Source organism: Bombus terrestris, chromosome 12 (genome assembly GCF_910591885.1).
Source record: "Bombus terrestris chromosome 12, iyBomTerr1.2, whole genome shotgun sequence".
Taxonomy (NCBI): Eukaryota; Metazoa; Arthropoda; class Insecta; order Hymenoptera; family Apidae; genus Bombus; species Bombus terrestris.
Window position 1 is genome coordinate 6,604,208 of NC_063280.1, and position 23,562 is coordinate 6,627,769.

General features: G+C 36.1%; 1 protein-coding gene across 7 annotated transcripts in view; it reads left to right on the forward strand.

Moving 5' to 3' along the window:
* Window positions 1-23,274, forward strand: part of LOC100642771 (fasciclin-3) — a 344,445-nt gene extending 321,171 nt beyond the window's left edge. For 2 of the 7 annotated variants that reach the window (XM_048411118.1, XM_048411121.1), the window contains exons 2-12: window positions 1,690-2,016; window positions 2,882-3,016; window positions 3,108-3,296; window positions 3,654-3,838; window positions 5,287-5,428; window positions 6,055-6,105; window positions 7,413-7,526; window positions 18,450-18,480; window positions 18,836-18,934; window positions 20,291-20,459; window positions 20,936-23,274. In XM_048411118.1, the coding sequence (XP_048267075.1) occupies window positions 1,690-2,016; window positions 2,882-3,016; window positions 3,108-3,296; window positions 3,654-3,838; window positions 5,287-5,428; window positions 6,055-6,105; window positions 7,413-7,526; window positions 18,450-18,480; window positions 18,836-18,934; window positions 20,291-20,459; window positions 20,936-21,136 (1,643 nt within the window). In that variant the 3' untranslated portion in view covers window positions 21,137-23,274. Of the gene's footprint in view, window positions 1-1,689; window positions 2,017-2,881; window positions 3,017-3,107; window positions 3,297-3,653; window positions 3,839-5,286; window positions 5,429-6,054; window positions 6,106-7,412; window positions 7,527-10,875; window positions 18,135-18,449; window positions 18,481-18,835; window positions 18,935-20,290; window positions 20,460-20,935 lie in introns of those variants that run through there. The other 5 variants (XM_048411119.1, XM_048411120.1, XM_012315202.3 and 2 more) reach the window with 5 other exon arrangements.
* Window positions 23,275-23,562: the final 288 nt, after the last annotated feature.

Below are 23,562 nucleotides of genomic sequence, written 5' to 3' on the forward strand. Positions count from 1 at the left end.
TTTCCTAGACATTGGAGCTGGCTCAGGTACAGCTCGATACTTTCGAAGCTTTTTGCGCCGAAACTTTTGTTCATTTGCGATACAAGCGGACTGTAGGTAGTTCTCGTTATCCATTACATACCAGTACAATTACGGAAAGTTTCAGAAAAGCGATGGGGATGGGGTGCGCTGGTTCGAAAGGAAATTCCTTCGAAGCTCGCCCGTCTTTTTTTCCGCGCTGTTTTAGATGAACGATCGCGCTGCAAGTTCCAGCCACGTTGTGGCGAGCAAATAGGGAAAACCGATTGGAAAAGAGGTAGCCGTGCAAAATGGGAAACGTAATCTCGCGTCGTTTTGTTACTCGATAAAACGATACAACGATACACAGATATTTGTATCTACGTCTGTCGCTCGAAAGAATCTGAAATCTTATTTATGTTCCATAGAATGTAATACCGTTATTATCTTCGAAGAATATGAAACGATCGAAAGTGTTATTTATAGAAGTATAAGAAAGTAGGAAACGCTTCCGTCAGTTTATTGTAAAAGTGTACAGAACGATGGCGGAAGATTAAGAATTTGAAATAAGAAGCCGTAGAAGTGGAATTAAGGTATAAAAAGTCTAATATAAAAGGGGCTTTTAGGAATTAAGATTAAAGAAATCAATTTCACAAAGTTGGAAAGCAGGACGAGCGAAGTCATAAAAGAAGTACAGAGAATATAAAAAGTATGAAATCGTATAAAATGTTTTCATACAGTGCAAGTTTCATTCTTCGAAATGAAACGTCTTATATGAGTTTTACGATTTTCTTTACCAAGAGTCGAAAGCACGAGTCGACGCAAGTATAAAAGCACAGCCGAAAAACCATGGTCACGCCTCTCCGCGAGCGTAGTGACGATTATTATACCGTGCAACGAATCGACTGGAAATTAAAATTAACGTCGTGGGATGACGTGCAATTTCAAGGTGACGCTGATATTAAATCTTCGTCGCCCACGTAGTCGATGAAGGCAGGCTTTTATTGCATGTCTTCTTGATTATTATAAGTTACGAGCCATTGAAAGCGGACACGTATCCATAAATTTAACACCTCCCTTAACTCTTCTCGCAAGAACTCCATTCGCATATAAATAGCACGATATCGTCCACTAGAAACGACTACACTTATTGTCACTTCCTCGCTAAAACACTGTATCTTCGTTACTTCGCCGATTATATGCACCGCGAATCTCTGCGCGTTTCAATGAAATTATAACGAATGTTCTAGAAAGCGAGTGCCACAAACGCGGAGGATTCACAGTACCCGGCAAGAAGTAACGTGTAACGCGGAGATTAAGAAAAATTATGGAGCTTCAACCCTGTTCCTTCGCGCGATAATTCAATTGCTTGGCAGGTTGCAAAAAAATTAACCGCCGGGAGAAAAATTCAGCCAGACTTTGAAATAACGTCTGATGAAACTAACGGAATTTTAATCTCTTTAAATTCATCATGTTTCACATACGCGTTTTTATATAACAGGTATACTACGCTGTGCATTTTCTCCATATAATATAATATATTCATAACGTCTACTGTCTGTGAAAACCATCAGGGTTGCAATTCTTTTAAATTCGTCCCGTTTCGTGCGCAAATTTTCACCTGATATAATATAGCGTGCCTTTGAAATTATTTTCATCAGGGAATCTAATTATTCTTCCTCTTGGTTCCAGCATCGAAACCGAACCTGGTCGTGGACATCGAGCCAAAACATCAGACTGCCGTGCGACTGGGCGAAAGTTTGCAAATTTTGTGCAGAGTGGGTAGACCACTACGGGTCTGCCGTGTCGAAATACCTGGCGAAGAAGGTGGAATGGTGTTATCCAAGGGACAACCGTCTGAAGATGGTATCGAGTATTACGGAGAAGGCACGGAGGCCGGCCAATGCGGCGTTCACATTGCCAAGATCAAGGAAAGTCACGATGGAATTTTCAAGTGCACCCTGACAACCACCGAACGTCGAGCGGAAGCACAGGCATCTACGAGAATTATCGTAGCTAGTATGTATTATTATATTCTATCCATTTCACTCTTCAAGGTCTGATTTTAATTTGACAACTCGTGTTAAGATTAATAATAAGACTAGAAGTACCAATTTCCTTCTTCTCGTATCTTTCTTAGGCTATGGTTACAGTTGATACGAGTCCTGACGAACCAAACATCCGAAGAACGTTAGAGCTTCTCTCACAAGAATCTATACGTCTGATCGTTCTGACATATTCGTCAATTAGTTCATCGGAAAGATGCAGTTACTCTTATGATAGCCTTATACGTTGAAAAGAATCACTAAAGAATTCGTTTTAACACAAGAATTACGGATGGCAGTTAAAAACAGCAGTGTATGTCACGTGCATCAGATGCTAATCCTTAATTGCAAAGGAGTCGAAGCATAATTAAAAGAGCGTCCGTAATTAATCGACGTGGTTTTTACGCGTAGCCTCGAAATTAATGAGAAAATCGTTGTAAAACTTCGCGACGTTAGTTGTCTGAGAAAAGTATTCCCCCGTACAGGGAAAAATATTACAGTATGGGATATACGTGTGCGGGAATTCGAGAGCTAATTAATCTTCGTTAAGAGAATTGCTTACGCGACGGGTTTGAAGAAGGAGGGGATGGTAGCGCGAAAGGAAATTACTATTTTCAGATAAAGTCGATAAAGATAAATGACGAAAACGGGTCATGATGGAGACTTGGAGATGTTTCGAGCGAATTTAAATAAAGATCTGCAAGTTTTCTCCTGTTTGAACGGTGGAAAATTAACGAGCATCGACGTAGCCGGGCAATATTAACGCTTGACTTTCAATAGAAAATTCAACGTCGTTCTTGCATCCAAGGAATAATTAATGCTTGCAACTGAATTTTCAGAACCGCCGCACAATCCAGAGCTTCACGCTAGTCCTGGATCCGATGGAAGAAATATATATAGAAAAGGAGAAAAATTGGAAGTGAGTTGCAGCGCACCAGCCGGACGACCAGCAGCCAATGTTTCTTTGTTCCTTGGTAATTAGTCGGCGAAATAGAGGGATTTTTAATTAACTTTTTGTCAGAGGTTATACCGTACTCAGTTCTGTGTCCTTTTTATGATAACTAGACGACGAACCTATCGGCAACGAAGAAAGACCTACAATTTACGACTCGAACCTGGACGATAACTCACTGGCCGTGCAAAATGCATCGCGTAGCTTGGATTGGACGGACAATGGAAAAATCCTTCGATGCGTTGCCAGCCACATTGCACTCGACCGGCCTAAGGAAACTACCATGCAACTGCAAGTTTTCTGTAAGCGATCGATTCTTCGAACGATATACGAAATTGCAAATCTTAACACGTAATGTAAAAAGAAACTCCTTCTTTGCTAATAAAAGTACAAACACTTTTTAAACGTAAGAAACTTAAAAAAAAAAGGAAAGAATAAAAATTCTAATTGAAGATATTAAATAAATTCAAATTACTCAACGGTAAGCTTGCTAGCGATTTGTTTCTATTTTTCCAAATTAAAAATCGTTCATGGCTATATGAAGATGTCCGAAATATTTAATTTTCAGCGCGGAATTTCTATCGATGACGTGAATTACGACGGAATATTCAAATCTGTGGAAGATGTGGAACAATTAAAAATAGAAATTTTCTTTTTAGATCCTCCTCAACCGCAACCAACCATCGAGCGTTTTGGATACGTAGTTGGACACCAGGGTATCGTGAACGTGACCGTTTACGCAAACCCTAGGCCACATTTCAAATGGCGAGTGAACAATGAAATGATCACCGAGGGTAACCCAGACGAAAGCAATCGACTCGAAACCTCGACCGCTGTGGATTTGGTAAATTAACGAAATTTCTTATATCTTCTATTAAATTAATATCTGTATATATATCTTCTTCTTATTATTATGAAACATTATATACTTAAAAAATGTAATATCGAACATACAACAAGATAGAAAATACGATATTGTAATTATTGCAACAGACGTTTAAAAAATCGAGGAATCACATTATTCTAAATAACGAATACTATCGAAAGTCAGAGATACGTATAAATCAATACGAAACATCAAGCATTAATTCAAGATTAGAAACGTATCCAAAGAAATCCGTACGAAACCATCTTAACAGATTTTCCACGTGAATGAGCTTCTATTATCAGATAAATAAATATTCTTCCACTTGGAAAGTTTGATAGACTTTGCTAGTAAAAGGTCCGCGTCGATTGTGTTCTCTCAATTCGCTCGGTCGAACGAACACAGCATGAAAATTCTAGCTATAAATGTAGAATATTTTTTCGAACGTTCCTCGAAATGCTTGAATAGTAATGCATATTGAATTCTACGAAGCAAAAGGTAAAGCTATACATAGAAATGAAGTATGTAAAGATTAATTCGTAAAAAGAGATACGAATCGAATTATCAGCGAAGAAAATGATGGAATAGATACTGAAGCTAGTAGAATTTGAGTTGCCAAGGGAGCTTTCTCGTGAAAAAACAACGAAAGAGTAAATTGAGGAACGAACGAGAAATGGAGGAGAATACGAGTGAAGGTAATGGAACAAAGATTCCGCATTCCAGAGCATCGATTTTCACGGTGCACTTAGCGCTTTTTATACATTTGCGTGACTCGCAAAGTTTCTCGCTAATCAAACAGCTTTAATGAAATTCCGGCCGATTCGGATGCTAGAGTTCGTGCAGTGAAATCGCCCGAAATAATTCAACTATCGATATCAAAAACTGTCTCATTTTGTATAAAAGAGGCAACAGGAAAAAAAGAGTAGAACTGTTGAATTATTCGTCTCGTTCGGAGAAAGGTAGATTAAACTTATTTTTTGTGTTCGTTGTTGAAATAATTAAATGCAGAAGGCTTGGGAATTTTATAGATAAATTACCAATAAGGAAATTTTTTCGGGAATTCCACAGCTAGTGAGAAGTTTAGCATAATAATACAGCTTACGAAATTAAACATTCAGCAATGAATTCATAATATGAATATGATCAAATTAAAATTCATCGAAATACGCGTAATATCAGTTGGTGGAATTCATTCGGACCATAGAATGTCGGAGATTGAAATTACAGCGTCGTTTAAATGCAAAAGTGATCCTGGCCTCTGCTAGTTAGATAAACGAATTCGAAAACATTTCAAAAGTAAAAATGAAAATATCGATATCTTTATATTTAATTTTATGACGGTAAACATTAATCACCTTTAGGATTAGAGAACGTTTGCTTGGTAAGAGATCGAATAATTAAGTGACCAAAGAATTTGTTTTTTACAGGGAAGAGGAGCGTGGAGTGTGATCCTGACGATCGACAGCGTGCAAAAATCCGACACGGAGAAGGACTATATCCTGGAAGCCCGTAACGACGAAGGAGCTTACGAATATCGTATCATTTTGTCGACAGCCACAGAACCCGCAGGTAAAAACCTGGGAAACGCTCAGAATTCAATTATCGTGAAAAACAATCACCTAATCTCACTGTGCACCAAAGTAGCGTGCAAATCACAACGAACTTTTATCTGCGTCAAAGTGGAAAACGGAAACATAAAAGACGAAGAGAGACAAAAATGTCAAGCATTAATCGTGTAATCGTAATATTAAAATAGATTTTTAAAAATAGCAGTCACGCAAGCATAAAACAAGCAAAATTTACGATCAACGATATTAAAGGGAGAAAAAATATTAAATAGCAACAGAATTAATTTTCATTCGTATCGTCGGGTGAATATTGATTATTCGACATCGCTATAGAGAAAGATGATAAAACTGATTTGAAATTCGTCGGTAGCTGTCGATCATGCTGTTAGTTTCCACATTTCGTGTTTGTCACCATCATTTCATCCGATCAAGCATACTCACCATCTGTCTACCGATTCATGTCATATTCGTTGTCACTTTCACGCGCTAGTCAACAGCCGTCATTACGTTTTCGATTACACCGAATATGTACGAATTAGAATATTTTTGCGTGTCTTTTCTCTATTGTGTCAGTATGCGCTATGTGTTTCTAACCATATCGATCCTTCACCGCATGCTTCCACGCAGGGCCGTTCGGTCACTTCTATGGTAAGCTCTCCGAACACATGCACGCACTAGGTAATGTCATTCTTTCAAATTATTATACGTAGTAAGTAGTCGATGTAGCTCCGTACGCGTGAAGTTCCATGAAAATGGTGGATTACGATACGTTTTGTAACTGATAAACTATGCCCAAAGCCGGAACATTTATCGCGATATTTTTACTACTACGCTACGTCGGTTCACGATATTTTTTATTTTGTCAAATTTATTTTATCGGTCTGTGTATATTTTCGAATGAAGGGAATTCAATGAAAAATTAGAAGAAAAAGAAATGCTAAAGGACAACATCGATATTTTTCGAAGCGGTAGAATCGAAACGATCTTCTATTTTTATTAATCTACCAAACGTTGTTTGTCTCCAAGTAATATTTCTCTGTTTGTTTAAAGATCGTGCAAAAACTGTAGCTGTAACATCTTATTCTTTTTTCATTATTCTTTTTCTTTTTTTTTTTTTTTTTGTTTTTTGTTATCGCGATTTTTCAAACCGTGTCATCAATTCGTGCGAAAGTCACACGATAGATTCACAGAGGGATCACGTAAATGGAACTCCGCGCTACGGGATACGGTTATATATACAACGTTACGTTTGTTATTGATACCACTGCAAACATGAATGGCAAATCTGTATTTTTCAAATAAACGTGACTAAATTTTTGTGCGATCGCCTTTACATGAATCAACGCTTTTTTGTCAATATCGAACACAGATTTCGCGTCACCGACCTCTCTTGCACATTTCTGCATTAGAATTATAAGTTTCATAGACATTAAATGTACCAAAGGCTTCAGAGTGCTTGTTGACTCTTGTTACATTACGTATATATGTATATTTTTACGTATATATATATTTTTTATCCAACACGAACATATTTACGCTCTGCTTTGTACATTCATTATCGATGAAACGCATTTTTTAACATGAGTATATACAAGACACAATGACACTTTGATTTTTATTCTAACAGATATTCAAGTTCGATCGACTGTGTCTTGGAAATGTTAAAGCTTCGTTAAGCTGGCTTTTCTTGATTTTTCAACGATAGAGGTGCATTCGTATTCAATTACTGGCGCATGATTTCTAATTCAATATTTTCTAATTCAATTTTCGATATTTTTAATATTTTTATATACGTGTGTCCTCTGCATTTGATCTTATTCATATTCGAACTCGAAACTTTGCAGATTACAATCGCGATGAAAATATTAAAGTCGCGGAAATTTATCTCAAGCGAAATAGTCGATAATAAGATTAGTTTAATTTGTTTGTATGGATAAAAAGAAGTTGTACAACAAACGTCATTTTGACTTTCTACAAAATTTCAGGCGTCGATTTAGATGCTGGTTCTATCATCGGCATCGTTGTTGGAACCCTGGTGCTACTTCTCATCGTTTTCATACTAATTTTTGCCCGTGCGACCGGACGCTGGTGCTTCGCAGGTGAGTATCTATTTTTTCAATAATTCACACGAACTACTTCGTTCGTACCGCGCGATTCCCCATCCCTTTTGGCGATTTTTCGTGTACTTTTGTCACTTCGATTTGACACGGATAATAACAAATATAATAAACGATGAATGAAAAGCAAATAAACGAGCGATGCATAGACTCGAAGGAAAATAAAAGTTAATTGGCTAAAGTCAGCCACTCGCGATCGAGTTACAAATAACGCAATAAAATAAAATCGACCTTATATTATTTTTGTATCGATGGATAGGATAATACGGATATTTTTTATCAGCAGCGACTGTGTTATTTATATACTACATCAATTTCTTTTTTCAGCTGTCCTCTATATATCTAATTTTTCTTATTTGTGTTCCATCTCCTTTATCAGAATAATAGACATTTACGTAATATTAGATTGTAAAGGAATTTAGTTGCTGAAATTGTCTGTTAGACAACTCGTACAAAATGATTTACGAAACTCTAGATAAATTGAGAGAAAGTTTCTTAATAAACAAACTATAATAATTCCAATGAAATCATGAGCGGTTGTACGTGTGTAGGAAGCAAACGACCTTCGCTAGCTGTACTCCATCGTAAAACTATACATGTTTCTTAATTTATATCTCTATATTTGTATGTATACAAATGTCTTGTGTGTTGTGCCGCTACCGATAGGACAGCATGCAAGTCGGGCCAAGTAAAGAATAAGGAGAAACAGCAACAATTACCTTACGATTCCGTACTCTAGGCATGACACTGTCCAGGGGTAAGTCACCTCAGGCAGCAAAACACCCCTTTTTTTTAAAGTATTGCTCGTTCCTCGTTCATCATCAGCTCGTCTACTCGCCACTTTTCTCATATCCGTGTCAGACCATTTTTAATCAACTCTCCTGACACATTCACATTGTCGTCGTTACCTGATCTCGAATTATCGTGGAAATACTCGATCCTTGCAACAGATTCCGATACGTGCCGTGAATTAATGGAAAGCGATGTTACGAGATGATTTGCCTTGGATAAATGTGTGAAACGAAAGTTAACATGTGATTAGGTAATTGATTGATGTTAAATTTAATACAAATTTTGAGTATTTAGTAATTCAGAAATCTAGAAATCAATTCGATTATGTCACGCTAGTAATCGTTAAGGCTATCTCATTAGGAGCTATTAGGACAAAAATGAAAGTATGTAACTTCAAAATGCGTTTAAAGCAAATACGAACGAACTTCAACGGCGATTTGATTTTTACAATTTTGTCGATTCCCATTTATTTTTAAATTCTGCTCGAACCAGTGTCACAGTGTACTAGAAAAGCAAAAAAAAAAAAAGGGTTAGACTTCCGATAGTATGTAGAAGAGAATAAACAGAGTTAAAGTTCGATTATTCATGCCAGAAATCTGGCGTATAATCGATACTCGCGTGACAAATGAACAAATCAGACTTTCATTGTTCGGAATGATCCATTTATCGATTTGTGAGTCGATAAACACAATTCTGGCAAAGATAATTTTGCTTAAAAGTTACTATATTCCCAATCGATCGTTAAACATGATTTGATTGAAAAGATTTTAATATAAATCAGATTTTTATACTTTTTTGAAGTAGCAACACAATATCTCTGATTCTAAAGAATCTAAAGATTAGAACAGATCTGAATACGATTGTTCATTAAAAATTTCAAACGTTAATGAAAGCAATAAGAAGAACCTGAAACTACACAGAATTATGAATATCATCGAGTCGATCTCATTAAATCATAAACATACATATTTCTGTCATTCGTGCATGCACATCGTGCTTACGACTTTCACAGCATGTACTACTAATACGATGCCTAATTTATGCTCCGTTCATTATTATTCGCGCAGTGTTTTTCAAATTCTTCCCCTTCCGACCTACCAAAGAACAAAAATCATAAATTCTTTTCGAGACATGTACTAAGAAAAGATAGAAAGAACTTCGAAGATAAAAAATTCCTTCTCAACGGATATTTGGCTCAACTTCTCGATAAAAGTATTCCTGTAGCATTTAATTCGACACTTTGAAGGGAAAAAGCGTTCATTCGCGATCGAATAACGGCTCGCAAGGGGAAGAAAGCTATTTGAAAAACACTGACTCAGGCCACGATTGTCTGTTGCGATACGTTGTTCAAGAAATCCCCGGCGGGAATTCCTCTAAATTCAAGGCCCGCTGGGTCAAATGAAACAGGAGCGAGTTTCTTTTTGCGACAAGCAACGACGAACAATCGGCGAAGGCAAGTGTGGTGACATTTGTTCGAAGTGAAACCAGACCAGACCCTTTATCGATGTTATCTTTCTTTCAATTTGCTTCTCCGACGTGACTATATTTTTTCTTTTTGCCCAATTAGAACAATAATTATTAATTAATTATATTATTAATTCTATAATCCGTTCCTAGATTATGATCGCACAAGCATGCTCGTATCAGCTGTCCCTTTTTTACAATCCAACCCCATATCTCGAACCTTTCACGATTCTCGATGTTTTTACTATTTATCTTAGCTGATAATTAGCTGGTTACGTGTTGAAATTTGACCACGTTCACGTTCATTCACATTTACCTTGCTTGGATTGGAATATACATTAGTGCGATGACTTGCCTGTGAATGTTTATGATTATTAACCGCTCTAACGACCGATTAAATCGCGCTCGATTGCAAACGCCTGAGCAACGCGGCCACACGACGGTGTACAATAAACGACAATGAAAATAGACAATTCGATCGACAATTAATTCAGCTTTTGGATTAAACTAACGTTTGAGATTGAGCAGTTGTCATATCTTTTCATATCTGACACTAAGACAGATAGAAAAGCAAAACTATTATCTGTATTATTTCTTGGAGGTACGTATGACAAACGTCGAATCACACTATAAAAACACAGTAGAAAATTAATCGCTTAAAAATTATCTAAACAAGATGAGAAACTTTTATCGTGATGTTAAAGCGCAAACGAAAGAAAAGCTTTTACCTCCGCGTATAGCTCGCGCGTTTGCAAATTCCTCAAAAAAAGACAGTCTGTCCGGCACGATGAGAATCGATCGGAAAGTAGAGTAACGCGAAACGACAGAGACGCCACTAACTAACCCCGTGACAATCGTTCAGAGCGCAAAAATAGAACCATTAATAAAACCAAAGAAAATACGCCACCCTTGAATAATCGAGTCAAACAAAACCGAAATAAAAAACAGAAATACAAAAGAATAAAAAAAAAGATAATAGAGAGAATAGACCAAAAAAAAAAAAAAAAAAAAAAAATGAAAGAGAGATCCACACACGCACTTTTGCCTTGACCGATCGTGGCGTTGCTTGTTGCAGCGAGGCGTCGGGGCGACGAGGAAGCTGCGAGCGGTGTCGGCGCCGGAAGCGAGGCGCACATCACCCCCGGGGACGAAGATGAAGAGGATCACGAGGACCCGCGTATCATCGATGAAAAAATACCGCAGGGTGGCCAGGAGAATCCAATACACGCGAGCACGGAATACGTGAACGGCCGCACGGACATCAAGGAGCCGAAAAAGGACGAGAAGACGGACACGCCTGTCTAAAGACCGATCATCCGTTTGACGGTCCATTCGACGGTCGTTCCTTCTTCTGCGGCGGAAATAACCTGCCACCCCTCGTTTCGGTTCGATAACCCTTTGCAAATCGATCTCCAGTCACGTGAAAAATAACATCTTTGGAATATATCTTGTTGCACGATACTCGATGCGTTTAGGTCGAGGTAATTGGATCGAATCATCTTAGGGTCAGGTCGATATTTATTATCGGCTGAAATTATGCAGATTATCGAGGACCGCGGAGGCGGTCATTAAAGTATACGATAATTTATGATATTACGAGTTTAATAGTCGATCGATAGCTTTTATTTCGAAAAAAGTAGAATCTCTTGATTGACGCCAATTCGATCCAACGTACCTTGGGAACAAGAACACGCTATGTTCTTCACTTGTTCTGAAACTGCTTATCAAATGACACAGTAACTTCGGATTAAATTCACAGAAATTGCAAACATACGCAGAAAGTGCAAAGGGTTTAAAATTGACAGCAGAGAGGTACACCTGTCGTGTCTTCGTGCAAAAGAACACGTGTTCCTCCCTGTCTGGTCATACGCGAATCTCATTTTAGTTTATCAAAACGAACTGCTTTCTTTTTTTTTTCGCACGATTACTGCGTATTTATTTTACGTGACGTAGTATTATTATTTCGTCGGAGAAACTCCGTTCGCGTGGCAGAGTATAAGAAAGAGAATTTCACGTTAGATCTGATCCACTTTTCCGTTTGCTTTTTCATTTTTCTACGATTTCCGTCTCTTCGATGGCAGCTCTGTTCGTAGCCGGAAAAACGACCGTGCGCGAATCGCGATCAACCACGATTCTCCGCTCGTGAACGATCGGGAACGATCCCTCGATGCCTCGATATGCAATCGCGAAAGCGAACATTCGGTCTCCTCAGTCGCCGTGTATCTTTTGTAAATAGGATTTCGCGACGCGATCCACCGTCGTCCAATTGGCGGTTTTTACGCCGCCTTTTTTTTCTTCTCGACAACACACACATTCACACACACGTCACATTGAGAAAACTTCGCTTCGATCGAGTTACTCACACGTTACTACTTGTACAACCACACACGTCGTCGTACGATCGTTAGCTTTTCGAGGATCGATTTTTCAACGAAGCGGAAGAAAGACGAAGCAAGGGATTATGATAACAGGAATCTCAAATGTTTATCTTAAGAATTTACTTGAAAGATAGAAACGAACGATTGATTCGTTCCTTCTGTATCCTCGAGAAGTTGAAAGATCGAAGTATCGCTAAGGTATCATTGTTAGGTAACACGCATTTGCGAGCTGTCCTCAGATTATACCACTCTATTCTAAGTAAAATCTTCGTAATCGAGTTTCCCGCGTGAGAGGAGGAGAATGCCGATATCCGGAGATCCGAGCTTGAGAAAGCAAGAGAAAGAAAGAGAGCTGTGTTTTTGCGGTTTGTCGTCTCGCTCTGACGCGAACGAAACGTATCGTATACTTGAACGCGATGTCTAGAAATTATTTAAACAAAGTGATTAAGCGTATGAAGAGAAAAAAAGAAACGGAGAGGACGAGTCGAGTCTCCGAGTAGTGAAGAATGTCTCATATGCTAGCGCGAACAAATCAAATTTTGTAGTCGAGGTTTTTTTCTAAAGGACCCATCGATAAAAAAAAAAACGGGGCGGGAGGGGGTTATAGGAAAATCTAGAGCAAAAAGAAAAAAAGAAAGGAAGCAGGGAGAAAAGGTATCGTAGGTAGGAATTGCGTGTGCACGACAAACACAGATTTTCCACGGTTGGTAATTCACAATTTTCCTTTCGCGATTCGTTTTCCGCGAGTTTGTTTTAAACATATGCAACGCCGAACGTTTTAACGAATTACACGATATAGTGATAAACGTATACGGAAACGAATGAAAACTTGCCTGTTTCCAACGCGTTAAACATCCAACTGAATTTTTGCAAAGCTCTTTTGGGGACATGTCCCTTTCAACAACTCGACGTGGTCGACGCGGGAGAATGAATTATCGCTGTGAGAAGAGATGCTTTACGTGCACGAGCAACGGAATCTATTAAAAATAACGCCGTTACCACGTTCAAACAGCAGAAACAAAGATAAGAGGAGACGAACACATTCCACGATGTAGCTTTCGTTCTTAGACGCGCCCACCCTTTTAATCCAGGACGTGCACGTGCTGACTGACACGTGTGGATCGTATCTCGCGTTTTGTAATTTAGACATACTTTTACTGAAAACAGTATTATTTGTACGTTTCGAAACGATTCACTGGCCCGAAACGGGGCGTGTTCTACCACGATTTTTTTCACAGATAGATACGCGCCCTTATAACGCGATAGTTTTTTCTATATATAAACGCGGTATCGATATTGCAGGTTCGATCGACGATCCAACGACTGTTCGAAACGAACAATCTTTATAATACTCTTAAAATACTCGAATATAGCGCGACTCAGTAACAATGGTTACGCACGTTTCGAAAGAGAATTTTTACTTAACAATTGTTAACTCCTCGAAATTGTATCGTTGCTTTTTAATCTTCTTTTTACTGAAACTTTTTTACCACGATTTTATAACGAGACTTCGCATTAAAGGTATCTTTTACGAATGGGATAAATACGTTTTTTTAAGAATAAAATGGGCAAAAAATTCCTATAAAAATATGTATAATTTAAAACACGTACTGGAAAAATTATTCGAAGTGTTAACGCCATAAATAAATCACGCGAACGCTGCCACGTTATCAGTTCAACCGGAAGTGCATCCATTTATCGCGCGTCTTTGTATCTCAAGATCGCGACAAACACTGCAAGCATTCTACGGCTATCGTACTTTTCTACAGGAGACAGCTTTTCAACCAGAATTTTATATCGTACAATCACGTTGTCGATTCACCAATGAACAAAGTCCACCATCAGACGATGTCTGATTTTAAATGTAAAGAAACGACTTTTGATACGAATCTCTACGATCGATACGAATCATCTGATCATTGGATGTACTCGTAACGATGATAAAAACGTTCGATAAGCTCAACCAGATTCATTAGTGTCGCAGTGCCCTTTGAAGGCGAAGCCAGACCTCGTTGGTTCCTTTTCATTCGCGACAAAAACAACATTTGCAAGTATTTTTCGCTTTAACGAGATTACAAGGGACACTGTCCATTCTTCCTTTCTCTATCGTGACGTCCTGACGTCGATTCTCGCGCGTCACCAAGCTCTCTCCATTGATAAACCTTTCTTTTCCTTTAGATGTTTCTAACAGGTTCGATCATTTAACACTTCTACACCTTCGCCTCTGTGCGAATAGAATTGAGAAAGACAGGGAAATTTCTAACCGACGATAGTCTTGACGGAATATTCATCGAGCACCAGTCGTTCTTGTAGACGAATCGCGTAAACTATCGATCGCGAATTTCTTGATTATAAGAGCACATACGATTCATTGAGTGTTAGTCCGCTTTCAAAGTGCCGTTTCTGGTTGAAGAATATAAAAACCAACATTGAAAGTTGATGGAACGATATACATATAATATAAAGTAACTACAGGAAGTCATCAACCGCGACTGGAATACTTTTCGACTAGTGAGTTTTGTGATTTCATTATCATTCCCGTCGACAATAAGTGTTCTTTGTACTTTTGTACGGATAATCTTTGCTTAGCTTAATCGTCATCGAAAAAGGGAAAAAAGAAAATGAAAGAAGACACGCGCGAGAAGAAAGGAACGAGCTTCGATGCTACGCTCGTAATCACATACACGTGCACACAATCATACACATATATTGTACGACACTCGCAGACAGGAAGAAACAAGTTCACGAACGTAGGTGTCCACGGCGTCGTAAACATGAATTATTAAATTAAGAATAGTAGGGGGAAAAAAAGAAAATAGAAAAAAAAACGTAAAAAAAGAAAGAAAAGAGAGGGTAAGAAGAAGCGAGAGTATCGAACCCTATGTGTGTCACTAGTTGACGAAACATTTCCGAATTCTGCACATACACTCCTTCACTTTTTCCATATGCGATCGTGTTTTCACTTACAAAGAGAGATCGTCTCGTCCAACGAGTTCTCGTTGATCTAATTTACATATAAAAGGAATTAACGCCAATTTGAACAGTGAACATAAAGTAATAAATTTAACAGACAAAAATTAAAGGAAATGAAAAAGGAAAGAATCTACCGAAGAAACTGGTCGGACGAAGACGATCGAAAAAATTACATGTTGTATATATTAAATATATATATATAATAAATAAATATATATATATAAATATATTATAAATATTATGATATGAGATTGAATATAATAGTAATGAATATATTATATATTCTGTGTCGAGGGCACTTGGCTTGCAACTCGTAAATATTAACTGAATACTTATTTATCCTCTTGCACTCCAATTGCCGAGCGACCTGTCGTTATCCGTGAATTTTTTGAGAGGAAGACTATTATCGGGCAAAGAAATAAGGTTATATACAACTTAAGCGTGAATTTTAACGCGAAAGAGAGGATCATCGTCCGGTCGTGAATAGAGAAACGCGATCGGATGAGACACAATGCGGGAAAGAAACTAGAGCGTTGGATTATTTAAAAAGTAAATCGATTAAACGTGGATGTACGTTGCCAATTAAATACTATTCTGTATCGTATTCGCGATGTCGAAGCGTTGTTTGTGCCGTTAAAGAGGCTGAGCCGCATCCGTATGTCAATGTGCCGTGAGCAACGCACGTTCCGACACCTTTTGTTCCGCTAAGTCTGAGAACAAACTTAAGGAGAGGAAGGGAAAATCTGATATATCTGTTTAAATTGAGTTTCCGTACGCATTCTTTCCATTGGTTATTGTACAAAGAACTCACTTTATGCTGCCAATTAATTTATAAAAATCTCGTCTGGTAGAACAAATGGGCGTCCTCGTGCGTTCCCAACGAATCACATGTAACTATTGTGGTATATATTATGTGTACGAACGATTAAACGTATTAGTGTATGTAATAGAGCCTAACGCAAAGGGAAGAAACACGCGTCTAGTTAATCTAAACTCATAATAGACACGCGAGGGGATGATTCGATGATGCGTTCAAACGACTAACGAGACCAGGCCGCCCGAATTTTTTTATACACACATACAGCGTAGGTTATATACGATTTTGAAGCATTTTACCATATTCATATCTGAAGAAACTATCTTTCCCTTGTGATTCGTTGTAACAAAGGCAACCATTTCTTACAAGAGAAAAACAAATGTTTGAATTGCTCGAACACGAGGATATTTCTTATACTTTATGAAGTATATCTTTGGCGATCTCTTCTGATTCTAAGAATGTTTAAAAACGACTGCAAGGTATATATTCCTGGAAACGCGTGACAGTAACGTTAAATAAAAAGGAAATATCTTGTTTGAACAAAAATGGACGTCTTATGATTTTACAGCGAATCATGCCAGAATGATATGACGGGAGTAAGAAAGGATCAGCACAAAGCGGATTACAAAATGCGGGAAGCCGAGTCGAAAATAATCACTGCCAAAATATACACTGAAAACCTCTGGAATCTTTTTCACGATAATTCGAAACACGAAGGATTTCTCCGTTTCGCTCGAATCCCCTCTCGGTCTTATTGTTAGTCCTACGCGCGAGAAACGAATTTGTCGAAGAACTTGCTACCGTACGCGCAGAGCAAAGAGAATAATGGCAAAGGAGAAAAGAAAAAAAGGAAAGAAATAGACGAGCATTCGTTGCTGTCTGTGGTACAATCTGTGTTCGACCTGTTCGGCCCGCGTACAACGCGACTACGACAATGAAAGCACGTCGAAACGATAATCGATTAACGCGAAAACGATGGAAAAAGGGAAATAGGGAGTTTTAAGATATAGAGGAGGAAGTTTTAAAGGATATTACGCGCGGATATACGTTGATGTACAAAAAATTCCTTGCGGTACATTTTAAACGATATTAAGCCACTTATTTTGTAATTCATTTCTATTGTTCATTATTTGTAATGGTTAATTATTTAAATGCAACGATGATCATGCTGCGATTACACTCATATACATACGTGTATTAAGATACATATAAGTATGCTGCTGTTAGATTATTGATATTGGATCTTTTTTTTTTTTCTTTCTCTCTGTAGAATCTAAATAAGATGCGACCGATAAACGAGACAAAATGGTGAAATTGAAGATTTGTAAAACTTCTAATAAATTAACGACGAAGATTTTAGTGTAATATTAATATGAGAAAGCATGATCGTTGGCCATACAATGGAGTATATATATATTATATATATATACATATATTTATGTTAAGTCTAGCTATTAGATATGATTATAAAGATCACGAAATATTGACGATCGCGAATACCTGAGTATGGTGTTCTCTGAAATATTTTTAAAATGTGAATCATCGATAGGACGAGCACAAGCATACATTTTATAATATAGAATTGAAAAGAACCGATTACGCTCGGAAAATTCAGTTCTTTTGAAATTCCATATAATTTGACGTAATGACGTTGATTTTATCTGAATGTTTTCGTGACGAGGGCCCAATATGCAAACAGCATCACAGCAGTGGTAACACTTTAAGAATACTTCAGAGATCGCTAGTTTAAACGTTAAAGTTTAAAAACGAGAAGAGGAAAGGAGAAAGAGAAACAATTTAAAAAATCACTGTTTAACAAAACGAACAAAAAAATACGAAAAAGAAGTAACAGATAAAAGACAATGAGGTTTTGAATGTTATACGGTCGATAAATAAAATAACGAACACACAAATCTACACCAACACAGCCGCATCTCCACACTTACACTGCGACCATATGAGAAACGAATACGAGAAAGGAATATGAACATTTTGTATCTGTACTTGTAGATACAACGCAATAGGCAAAAGTAAATCTAATTAAGAATTCAAATGAAATTAATATATAGAAGAGCTGTATGTAATTAATTGTAAGTTCATTCATCGCTATGATATTATACTTAGGTATTATATGATTTTTGAAATAAAACATTTGTTTTAAATACACACGAACGTACACGAGAATATGCCATCCCGTCATCGCATCGCAAATAATTTTCCAATTCGCGTTTCAATTTCGTTAAACCTGCATCGGTTTCACGATGAAATTGTAACGTCGACGATGAATCGATTGAATTTATTTCAAGTGCATTCATATTTTGAGTGTTCTTCAATTAATTTATCCATCGATCGATCATACTTTATTAATCAGGTCAAGTAAAACTATTTAACTTGAAATTAGATATTCTAATTCGTGCCGTTGTTCCGATAATATCAAGATTCTAATTAAGCGAGATCTGAATTTTCGTCGATTATTTACAGGTAACACGACATCTAGGAACCTTGGCGAGTCGTGAGTATAATTTTCTACAGGTTTTTTAGTGGTTTCCCTCTAGTAGCACAACGCACTTCCAGTGTTTCAATATTCTACACCAAATTCCGTAACTAATATTCTTTTTTCTGCTGGTGCTTCCTTAGAGTAGAGATACTTCGATCGTTTACTTGACACTAATATGAAACTTTATTCAGATGAACGAGATAGATGAAAAAAAATTGTTAATTAAGCCGTTCAAACGTAGTTACATATAATTATGTCTTCTACTTCTTTAAACAAATAGAAACGGCTGAAAAACGGTCGAATAAAAAATGGACGCATTTGATTATCCGTTCAAAGCAAATTTATCTGTCGGTATTTACCATATTACCAGGAAATCGCACAGAATCCAAGACTTCGCGGATCCGGCAGCAAGCGTTAGTCTACTTCGTTTTGAGAAATCGAAAAGCGCAGACGAAACCGATAGGCGAAGGCAAGCTTTTTTTCTACTTTTTTCATGGAAAAAGAAAACATAGAATTTCAAGCTTACGCCAATATCAAACGTGGAATCATCATTTTATGGAAGATACCGAGATAATTTTCATTGAATTCGCATGTAACAAATGCCTCGTATATAATCCATGTCACATGTGGTAACAACGATTGTAACGAGAAAAAAAATTATTTTATTGAAATGATAATTACACATAAACATATATTCCGATAAATTTACTAGCTATATAATCGTTTATTTTCATGAATTATAAGAAAAAGATCTTGGAAAAAACATAATATAAATAATTATAAATTCTACATGGAAATTGATATTAAATCACTTATTTCCTTCTTTCTTTAAACTTAATATTCAAGAAAAAATTGCTCTATACTAGTACTGGTTCTGAAGTAATTACAAGTTTTTCAAGGAAATTATATCGGAATAATTAGAATTGTCGTCTATTATCATATAATCTGCGTGTCTGCTTAATCATTTCTCTTTTTTCCCCTTCCTCCATATGTATGCTTATTACTAATCAGCTTTAACTGCGCCCTATTAATTACATTTAATTCTTTCAAATCAAAAATTTCCTAATACGTGACTTTTATATACAACAACAACTGAAAGTTACTTATTTGGACTGTGCCTGTCTATATTACACAATAATGAATAAGATGGAAATCATTTTTGAATAAGTGAATTTCGAACGTATTAGTTAACAATCAATCTATTTCAGATCTTTAACATGTACATAATATGTACGATTTTTCATCTTTGTTCATTTATTATCATAAACATTTTCAAAAGGATATGTTGAACGTAATCAATTGGCTAGTTATGTCTTCAGATATAAAGATTAAAATATATTTTAAGAGATGATATTTATTAAGTGATTCTTTAAAGCTTCGTTAGCAATTCATAAATCATCTGAAGTCAAAGAAAAAGGCGCATCGTAATCGAATACGTGTACATTATTCAACATATAATGCTTGTTTTCGACTCAATTATGTCCTTGCTATATGCAAATCGTGATCACCAGATTCTTTCCGCTCAATTAATAACGCCACTTTATAATTCCATGTGCCATTTATCGTTATTGATTTTTGCGCCGATTCTTTCCGAAGAAAATATAAATAAGTGGAATTTATAACTTTCTATTACACTATAGCTTATCGGAATTTCACATGGTTACAGAATAATCACTTCGAGTATTTGTTTTCTTGTATTTGTTTCTCTGTCTACTGTCTACGTAATTATCGTCTCACAAAATTTGTTTCGTTGCTAAAGAAACAAGGCAATATAAAAATGGAACAATTGAACAAATTTTAAAAGGGAATAAATTATATTGATTAGAAGTGATACGGAGAGTGCCGGCCGCTACTCCAGAACAGAAGTCGATGGATCTCGAGGTGAACGGAAATCAAGAATCAGCTTGTCCCACCTCTTTAAACGCAACAAGGACAAAGTGTCTGGCGCGGACACAGACACCGTGAGAACTGTCGTCACAGTCGATGATGAAAAGGTGACTTTATTCTCGAATATTCTTGTTTCAAAATAAACATTACGTTTATCTTAATCGTTTCTATAAATTTGATCTTTTTTACGTTTTTCCTAAGTAACAGTAGAAGCTTCGACAATGCAATAATTTCTATGACATCGATACTTTCTTTTAATTTTACTTTATATCTAAATTTAATGCAACAGACGATAAACAAATTAAGAAATCACAATTCATTGTATTATGTCATAATCTAATTTTAAATATGAGCCTATTTCTTATTGAATTTTTAAAAATATATGCTCATTAATTATATTACGTATGCATATATGTATAGTTATTTTAACAAATTTAACAGTTTACCATATTTAAATTTCAGTTATTATCGCAAAAAAGTACCTTACGCTTAAAGTAAATTTCCATGTAAAATTTTCGAAATTTTCCAAGCAACTACAAAGCAAGTTTTTGATGAAATTGATAAAATTGTTTAAATTCCGCAGCTACAGCCTGGAATGCCAGGTGCACAAGAAACTAAACTCAATCCTACCACGGGCGAAGGAGCAATAGTTTATGCAGAATTGGACTTGAAGCAGCAACAACAAAGCGTTCCACGTCGTCTAAACGAGGACAAAACGGAGTACGCTGAAATCTTATACACGAAACCAGCGACAGAAGAACAGCAACAAACACCCAACGAGTAAACTCCTCGTTCGTTTGCGCAAGAAGATGCAACTTTTTACAAAATAATCAAACGTTTACGTTTTTTTATTGTACTCACTATTAAACGTGTTATTTCGATTCTTTTCAGTTTACGATCTAATAACGAGAATATGAAACCGTTCTATCATTTAGAATTTATATATTCTCATTTATTTGTAATACGATGTAAGAGCATACGGTGGGAATTTTTTAGTATAAGAAATGATAATAAAAATTGATAATTATTATACGTCGGAAATGGATCTCACCGTGCAATTACATTCGGCTGAAAAGGATCCAACGTTATACTTATTATTTTATTATTTCATCTCTTCTCTTACGAATTATTTCGTAGGTTATATTAGATGATTCTCAATTCGTACGCGCATAAGATTATAAAAATTGAAAAGGATTTAATGCGTAATTATCTATCGGAGGAATGTCGTTCTATGGTTAACAAAGGAAGATTCGATTTTTCATAAGTTTTGCGAATATCAAAATGAAACTACGTTTTTGGGGTGGAATTGAGGAAACTGCCGAAGACCATTGATAAATTGTACAGATCAGGAGAACAACCGAAATAGTAACTTTCTCATTCGTACTTACTTTCAGTTACTTTAACGAGTTAGTGTATTTGTAGAATCGTTTAGATTTTATACTTTCGAGATCACGAGTTCATCTGGAGTTAACTTACTATAATTTTGCGAAACAAAGAACCGGTCTTCAACCGGTAACATACTACAATCGTTTGTTACCATAGCCATTAGTGTTAAACCGTTTGCCTTCTGATACTCGTCCATTTCCCGTACAAGGTTGAGAAAGGTTTAACGTCCAAAGTTCAGCAAGCAAAATGAAATACCTCGTATGCAAAAGTAAAATGGTCGTCGTAAAAACGTATTATGGATAATAATAATTTATGGAAATAATTTATGGAAAGTAAAAAAAACGTCGGGATTTACAGGACTTGATGCAAACAAGTACAAAGATCGATCGAGCAAAATCTCTACTCATTAATAAAAATCGATGGAACATTAAACGTTAGTCGTAAAATAAATTATGGTCATTTTTCATTGCTTGTGACTAAAAGATAGAAAAATAGAAGAATTTTACACTTGCAACTACTAGATTGAAGAAGCGAACGTAACAATTTACTTGCAAATTAGTACCCGTTTTATCGGAATATGTAGAATTTCTTGAATGCCTCTTCATACGTTCGGTCGATATTTTCCATGACAGACAAAAGATCTTCGATAATTGCATCAAGTTCTCAAAAATCAAGTACATTAAACGCAAAAGAAAGTCATCGATTCCACGTACTTAAATCCTCTTGTTAATATTGTTATCGCGCATTTAAATGTAATCTAAATGTAATATTTGTATCGTACGTGCTGTTCGTTTGAAAGTCGCTTGAAAAGTTCGCTTCCTATAAACTGCTGTGAATACGTGCAAGATGCTAACGAACTATCGAATCTATCGAATTTTACGAAAGTTGAAACAGAGTAAAATATATAAAAGTAAATGTTGATAGCTGAAATAAATAACAAATTTTGACTCTATACATGTTTTGATTGATTTAGGATGCACAATATATTTTACATTTTATATATGAGATATACTTGCAAGTAAAATAGTAATTTTGATGCATCCATGTCATTTTGAATCATATCAAACAGAAAACGAACCAAGCTGCTTTAAAACGGTGTATACCGCGTTTGTATATTGTGAATTTTTGTATGCTTGAATGATATATTATATATTATATAAATTGTTTTAATTTCATTTTGTATCGATAACAAATATGTACTAATGATCATTATATGCGACAAATCATTATACCAATTGCGTCGCATATTTCAATATTGATTAACATTACAAATATTTGTATAATTTCTTATGAAAGTTAGTTATATTTTATCATAACTAAAGAAACTCTATTGATATTTGTGTCATTCTAAGATTAAAACCTGTGTCATTATCATCGTAGAATAAATTTTTTTAAATAATATACATTACTTATATATCATTATGTTGTAATTTTGTTGTAAGTTTGTAATTTTAATGTTAATTGCCGTCCACCATTGAATTTTCTTACTGATTTGTACCTTTTTTGTCAAATAAATTACGACTTGGTCAATGTGGATCTCTATCTAATCATTAAATAATATGTTATTAAAGACATGCTTCTATACATAAGAAATATATCTCTTCATTTCCTTGCATATTCATTTCACAGTAACTCTAACTTGCAGAATTTTAAAATTTTAAAAAATTCCACATCACGAAGCCCAAGGCGAACCACTTTCATATTTTGAATTCCAGATTGGAGGATTGTAGAATTACGAAGGACAATATTCAATAACTGTTGAGAAGTTATAAAGTACTAGATGTATATCTAAATCTCTACATCACTACATCATTCTCTACATCA